This window comes from Aythya ferina (genome assembly GCF_964211825.1).
Source record: "Aythya ferina genome assembly, contig: HAP1_SCAFFOLD_1387, whole genome shotgun sequence".
Lineage (NCBI taxonomy): Eukaryota > Metazoa > Chordata > Aves > Anseriformes > Anatidae > Aythya > Aythya ferina.
In genome coordinates, this window is record NW_028180719.1 from 1,922 (window position 1) to 9,279 (window position 7,358).

At 50.0% G+C, this 7,358-nt stretch overlaps 1 protein-coding gene across 1 annotated transcript; it reads left to right on the top strand.

Moving 5' to 3' along the window:
* Positions 1 to 5,655: 5,655 nt before the first annotated feature.
* LOC311429573 (olfactory receptor 14C36-like) lies at positions 5,656 to 6,276 on the top strand (the record flags this gene model as incomplete). Its single annotated transcript, XM_084540664.1, has 1 exon — positions 5,656 to 6,276. A coding segment is annotated over one exon (621 nt), but the record flags the coding sequence as incomplete, so codon positions are not given.
* Between the last annotated feature and the right edge of the window lie 1,082 nt (positions 6,277 to 7,358).

Genomic DNA, 7,358 nt, shown 5'->3' on the forward strand with positions numbered 1-7,358 from the left:
GCAACCGATACTGGCTTAGGTTGGTTCTCTGGCCCAGTGATGTGGCCCATTGCAGGGGCTGGAGTGGCTGTAGGGACCATCACAGGAGTTGTTCTGGCTGCGGGGCCTTTTGGATGAGTTGGAGTGGCTGCAAGGCCTATTGCAGGTTTGGGAGTGGTTATAGGGCCTATTATAGGGATGTGTTTAACCATTAAGCCCTGTAGGGCCTGTAGCAGGGTTTGGAGTGGCTTTGGACAGGCTCTGGGCCTGTCAAAGGGGCTGGAGTGTGCCCGCAGGAAAAGTCATAGTGGTTTGAGAGGCGTGGACTGTAGCTTCATAAGCATACCTTAACCACCAGCATATTGCAGTGATTTGTGTCTCTTTGAAATTGCTGGGATGATGACACAAATTTCTAAGCATTTCACAAGTTTTTTTAGGATTCTGCACTTGCTCAGAGGTGAAATTCCAAAGCACTGGACATGCCCACTACACTAGACGTCTGCCCAGATCCTCGAACTCTCCCTGCCACTCCTAACTTTCCTGCCTCTGGACAGATCTCTGGATGGCATGTTTAAGTAATTGTTTAAACTTAAACAAAAACTGAATGGTATTCAGGAGACCTAAAAATAGGAACATGCTGGTTTGACCATCCCAAGGATATTCAAAGCTTTGAAGAGCTATTGTAATTAGCCTGGAAGAGAAGCATGAGGTGAAGGAGAAAGGGAGAGTGAAGAAGTGGGGAAAAGCATCCCCCACCACCCTGCATAGATTTACTCCCTGAGGAGAAAAGACAAAGACTGTAATTCTTAATAGTTTCCAAGAGATGAAGAGATGGTTCCTGAGGTATTGAGGGGGCAATAATTTGATCCTATCAGAAGTCAATGTTATCCAATACAGAAAAACAGTAACCTTAAACCAGCCCCCAGAACTGACAAACAGCATGACATGGAAGTTACTAATGTGCTATACAACACAGTTCTGAAAGGAAGCACAACAGACCCCAGATCAGAAAGATCAATATTGTGATCAGCAACTGTTAAACTGATCTAATGCTTATAATAATTTATTTTTAAAATGCTCTGGTCAGATCTGTCATCTCAACCTTTGTGCTCCACGCTAGGCACCAAGAAGACTTGCTGTGGTTTGACCCTGCAGGCAGCTCAGCACTACAAAACTATTCACCCAATGGGTTGGAGGAGAGAACTCAGAGGAAAAAAAAAAAAAAAAAAAAAAAAAAAAGTAAAAGTTCATGGGTTGAGATAAAGGCAATTTAATAGAACGCAAAAGGAATTATTATTATTACTATTATTATTGACACCAATCGACTAAGGTCATGACATTTTTGTGTGTGTATCAAAAGACAGGAAAGGTGGTGGTGATTAATCAGAAAGTGACAGAGCTGAGCATGACATAGATTGTATGGAATAAGTGCTGGACATTATCTTAGTTTTGTCTGAGATAGAGTTAATTTTTCTTCCTAGTAGCTGGTATGGTGCTGTGTTTCATATTTACAGAATCACAGAATAGTTCAGGTAGGAAAAGACCTTACAGATCACATAATTCCAACTCACCTCCCATGGGCAGGGAAACCTTCCACTAGATCAGGTTGATGAAAGCCCCATCCAAACTGGCCTTGAATGCATTAAGGGATGGGGCACAGATCTAATAGATCCGTGTCCTTCTTACACATGGAGCCCCAGAGCTGAATGCAATCCTTGAGGTGTGGCCTCACCACGGCCAAATACAGAAGGACAATCACTTCCCTACGTCTGTTGACCACAGTATCCTTGGTACAAGGCAGGCCTTCTTGGCCAACTTAGCACACTGATGGCTCATATTCAGCCGACTATCCACCAATATCCCCAGGTCCTTTTCCCCTGGGCAGCTGTCCAGCCGCCCTTCCCACAGCATTGCATGGGGTTGTTGTGCCCCAAGTGCAGGACCCAGCACTTGGCCTTGTTGAACTTCACGCAGTTGGCCTCAGCCCATGGGTACAGCAATCAACAAGACAGAAGTCACCTCAGCAGCATCTCCTGAGCCATGGGCTGGCTGCTGCTCTTGCAGCTTCTTGGCTACACACAGCCAAGCTTTGTGCCTCCTGCTCTCCAGTCATGGACTCAAGCAGAAGGGACAGGACAACCCATATGGGGGCCTTCTTTCTGTCTGGGTCCTCCTGGGTATGGAGGAAGAGGGGATCCCATAGTCAGCATGCCAACCAGGTGCCTTCTGCTGGCCTAGCAGGGCCACTGGCACATGTCAGCTGGAAAGTACAGATCCCAGGGAGAAGGCAAGGCTGACCTGTCAGCTTCAGACAGAAGTGACCTCACAGTCCCTTTCTGTGACACGTTCCTGCTGCTGCCCTATCCACTGCAGAGACAGAAGTGACCTCACAGTCCCTGCCACAGTCACATTCCACCTGCTGGGGCTGGAGATCCTGAGGCAGAGCTGACCTCTCTAGTCCCTTAGAGACAAGGGTTCACTTTTCTGGATTAGAAATTTAGCAGATGGGCTGTTCTGCTTAGGGTGTCAGGTCTGTGGTTAGGTTATGGGCAAGCTTTGTGGAACAGTTTTTTGTTTTACATCTGCCTAGAAGTCTAGGTTTAATGGAACATGTTAATGCTAGTATTGAAGGCAGGGATTAGGGTGAGGACAAGAGTAAAGGCAAGGGCAAAGGACTATGGGCTGAGTTTTGCTTCATGGAATACTTTGAGTTCAAGCATTAGAATAGGGATTCTTGTCAGGGTGTTGGAGTAGCATTTAGGTTTAGGGATTACTCTTTAAAACTCTTCAAATGTGGGTTTTCTTTAAAAGTGGTTACTCTTTAAAATTGGCTAACGGCCTTACATCAATGTTTTAATTCTGTGTTAAAGCAGCATCAATATTAGCTGAAGCCTCTTACCTCTACTAAATTGTTGTAGAGGTTCACTCATCCTTCTCCCTCCCTCTCTAGGGATGTCCGGATCAGCCCCTGGCTTTGTGTTTCATGGATTAATGAGGGCAGATTGAGAGAAATCAGTCAAGTCAGGAAGGTGCTCAGAGCAAGGTGAGAGCAAGGTGGGGATCAAGGTGGGTATCTAAGTCCTGCAGGGAAACAGGTGCAGACGTGACAGCATAGGTGTTGTGGTTTAACCCGGCTGGCAGCTAAATACCACACAGCCGTTTGCTCACCCTCCCCCCTCCCTCTCTGGGACGGGGGAGAGAAATGGAAAGTGAAGCCCGTGAGTTGAGATAAAGACAGTTTAATAAGACAGGAAAATAATAATAACAAAATAATAATAACAATAATAATGATAATAATACAATGGTGATAATAGGAAAATAATAATAATATGTACAAACAAGTGATGCACAATGCAATTGCTCACCACCCGCTGACCGATGCCCAGCCTAACCCCGAGCAGTCCGGCCCCCTTCCCTGGCTAGCCACCCCTATATATTGTTTAGCATGACGTCAGATGGTATGGAATACCCCTTTGGCTAGTTTGGGTCACCTGTCCTGGGTCTGTCCCCTCCCAGCTCTTACTGCACCCCCAGCCTGCCTGTTGGCAGGACAGAGCAAAAGGCTGAGATGTCCTTGGCTTGGTAGAAGCACTGCTCTTCAACAATGAAAACATCGGGGTGTTATCAGCACTCTTCTCATCCTAAGCCAAAACACAGCATTCCACCAGCTACTAGGAAGAAAATTAATTCTGTTCTAACTGAAACCAGGACAATAGGACAGCGTGTGGTGGTTATTGTCAAGTATCTTTTGCAAGATGAAACCCCCGACAGAGCCAACAGCTTTGTCTGCTGGGCTCTGGCCCTTGTCTCCGTCAGTGATGCCTATGAGGAGACACCTCATCCTTACAGCAGTAGGGCCTCAATGCCTTCTCATCCCCCTCCAGGAGCCTGGGAGATGTCCTCCTGTAGCCTTGTACTTGGCACTTACCCACCGTGCACTGACCCAGGAAGAGCCCTAAACCCCACTGGAGGGACAGCATCTCCCTTCCCAGAGGTTGGGGTCAGGGCCCGACTGTTGGACTTCATGGGACACATCAAGGTTTCCTCAGCATCAGGGCCTTTCCTGGGCCTTGGTCTCCCCGTCTTCACTGCCTGCCCTTTTCTGCTCTAACAAGTCCATGGGGAGGCCTTGACAGTAATGTCCCTCAGTGGGACCGTTAGCACTGTGAGAGGCTTTGGAGTTTGCATCAGACTTGGACTACTTGAGAAGCTGCTTCAGCCACCCAGATAAAGCTCCTCTGCCAGGCACAGCATTGCTGGGGGCACTGCGTGCAGCTGGCATGGGGAGAGGAGAGAAGGGGGAGAGAGGTTCAGGGCAGCCTGGAATAGGAAGGCAGGGGAGAGCTGGCAGAGGGAGAAAGCTTCCCAGCCACCTCCCCATGGTAAGTCTCTGGGTGCAGGGCAATGCCACTGCACACCCTGCCAGGCTCTCCTGGAGCTGGCCCAGCCCTCAGCTGATGGGAGCTGTCAGGAGGATGCTTGGTGTTGGAGCTGAAGGGCATGCAGGGCTTGTGTGCTGCAGGGTCAGCATGCAGGGCCCGAGGGCTCCTGTCTCTTGAGGCCGGCTGCAGGCTGTGAAGCCGGGGATGCAGGCAGGGGTGCCCAGGGCTGTGGTGCAGAGCAGGGTCCCTGCTGTGCCCCAGAGGCTGTGTGCCGCGGCAGGGCCTCTGCTACCTGCCAGTCTCCACAATCAGCCTGCCTGGGGAGCTGCCCAGGGGCTGCGGGGAGAAGCTGAGGGTGGAAGGAGCCCCCCTGGTACCGCAGGGCAGGGCAGGGTCCTGCTGCTGCCCAGAGTCTGCTGCCTGGGGCAGGCTGCTCACAGCCCCACACCTCCCTAGGGCACTGCACTGCAGAACTGCCCGGCAAGAGCTACCTGAAGGCAGTGCACTTTTTAGAATCTGCTTCATTTTCCTGCCCATGTGCTGAGGCAGAAGGATGGTAATGGAGTAGGAGCATCTGTAGTAGAGACTAAGGCTCCTCGAGCATTGCTGCTGCTCTGAGGCACCTCACACACCTCCGCACACAGACTGTACCAACGCCACCTTTGCTGTTTCTTGAGGAGTTATTTGACCTTCTCCATTCCTGCAGAAAGGGAGATGACCTTGCCCAGTGGACTTCCCAGATCACTTAGGGTTCCCTTTTACCTGTTGCTGTAGACTAGGACTGACTGCTGCAGAGCCCACAGCACAGCCCCCTGCTTCTTTTGGCACCCTCAAAACACCAAGCAGAAGTAAGCCAAGCAGCTGCAGAAAGCTCTTCCTGTGAAAGGAATGGGAAAGGATGTGTTGTGTGTGACTGTTCTATGAGACATACAAAGTATTTTGGTCAGAGAAGTCCTTAAATTTTACAATGTCACTTCTTCTTTTGGACAAACTACCTTGCTCAGGGGCAATAAATGTGTAACAACAGCTCCATCACTGAGTTCCTCTTGCTGGCATTCACAGAAACGCGGGAGCTGCAGCTCCTACACTTTGCGCTCTTCCTGGGCATCTACCTGGCTGCCCTCCTGGGCAACGGACTCATCCTCACTGCTGTAGCCTGCGACCACCGCCTGCACACCCCCATGTATTTCTTCCTCCTCAATCTTGCCCTCAACGACCTGGGCTGCATCTCCACTACTCTGCCCAAAGCCATGGCCAATTTGCTCTGGGACACCAAGGCCATACCCTATTCAGGATGTGTTGCACAGCTCTTTCTTATAACATTTTGAATTTAGCAGAACTTTCTCTTCTTACTGTCATGGCCTACGACCACTACATTGCCATCTGCAAGCCCCTGCACTACGGGAGCCTCCTGGGCAGCAGAGCTTGTGCCCAGATGGCAGCAGCTGCCTGGGGCAGTGGCTTTCTCCAAGCTGTGCTGCACATTGCCAACGTATTTTCCCTGCCCCTCTGCTGTGGCAATTCTCTCAGCCAGTTCTTCTGTGAAATCCCCCAGATCCTCAAGCTCTCTTGCACAGACTTGTACATAAGGGAAGTTCAACTTACTACAGTTACTGCTTTTCTATTTGGGGGTTGTTTTGTTTTCATTGTGCTGTCCTATGTGCAGATCTTCAGGGCTGTGCTGAGGATGCCCTCTGAGCAGGGCAGGCAAAAAGCCTTTTCCACATGCCTCCCTCACCTGGCTGTGGTCTTCCTCTTTCTCAGCACAGTTATCTTTGCCCACCTGAAGCCCCCATCAATTTCCTTCCCTTCCCTGGATGTTGTTCTGGCATTTCTGTACTTGGTTGTGCCTCCAGTAGTGAACCCCTTCATCTACAGCATGAGGAACAAGGAGATCAAGGTTGCCATGTGGAAAGTGATGACTGGGTGTTTTTCTTCAGCAATATATTGCCTGCCTTCTTCTCTAAATCACTCGTAATGCAAATCATGATAGGTGAAGCCAGTGGGTATTATGTTCTTGTGTTTTTATTGGTGTTCTGCTTTTTCTCAATTTTATTTTATCAAATATTTTCCACAAAGAAATATAATTCTTCATTTTGCTTGAGTATTTAAACCAATTAAAGTGACTTTTTGTCTTATATCCTTCCTCTGAGACATTTTCTGTGGCTTCAGGGACAGTGTGCAGCAGTGGAGGGGAAAAGAGTCGTGGCAGTCCAGCCTGGGAGCACCAGCGCTGGGTCCATGCAGAGCTGCTCTCCTGCCACTGACACCCTCTCCTGCTGAGCCCTGTTGGCGGTTTAAGGCCTGGATGCTCCTGTAGCTTGGTGCCAGTGCTGCTGTGAGGCTGTGCTGGGACTGCAGGCAGGGACAGGCAGTTGGCACATGAGTGACACAGCTGGCCTCCAGAACAGAATTTCCCTCCTAAAAGGGCCATGCCTGAAGGCTCACATCATCTTTCAGAGTTGCCGTCACATCAGAACATGCTCAACAAGAGTCCCAAAGGCTCCCTGGGATATAGGATGTGCTGGGAGAAGAGCAGGGCCTGTCCAGGTGCAGGAGAGACACAGGAACAGAAACCCTTTGCAGCTGCTGCTACCTGCAGGCACATTGTATGCACATGGAGAGAGGAACAAGAGCGAGCACAAAGGCCATCAGCTATCCCTAGGGGTGTCATGAAGGCCAGTGGGGCAGAGTGTCTTCAGGTCCTTTCTTCCTGAGAGTAACAACCATGGGGCATCTGCCTGAATAGCACAGAATAGTCCAGGGGGAAGGCACCTTCAGAGACCGTCTAGTCCAAAGTGCAAGACCTGAATGCAGCTCTGCAATGTGTTTCCTTGAACCCTCAAGGTCCCTGTGCCCATTTCTCATGCTGTGGGGCATCTCAGAGGAGGACAGAGCAAGGTAATGCACCCACCACAGGGCTGAGGTGCCTCCCAGCCTCTGGCAGTGGCTGCAGGAGCCAGAGGGACCCTTCAAGCGCTGCAGTGTACTGTGTAT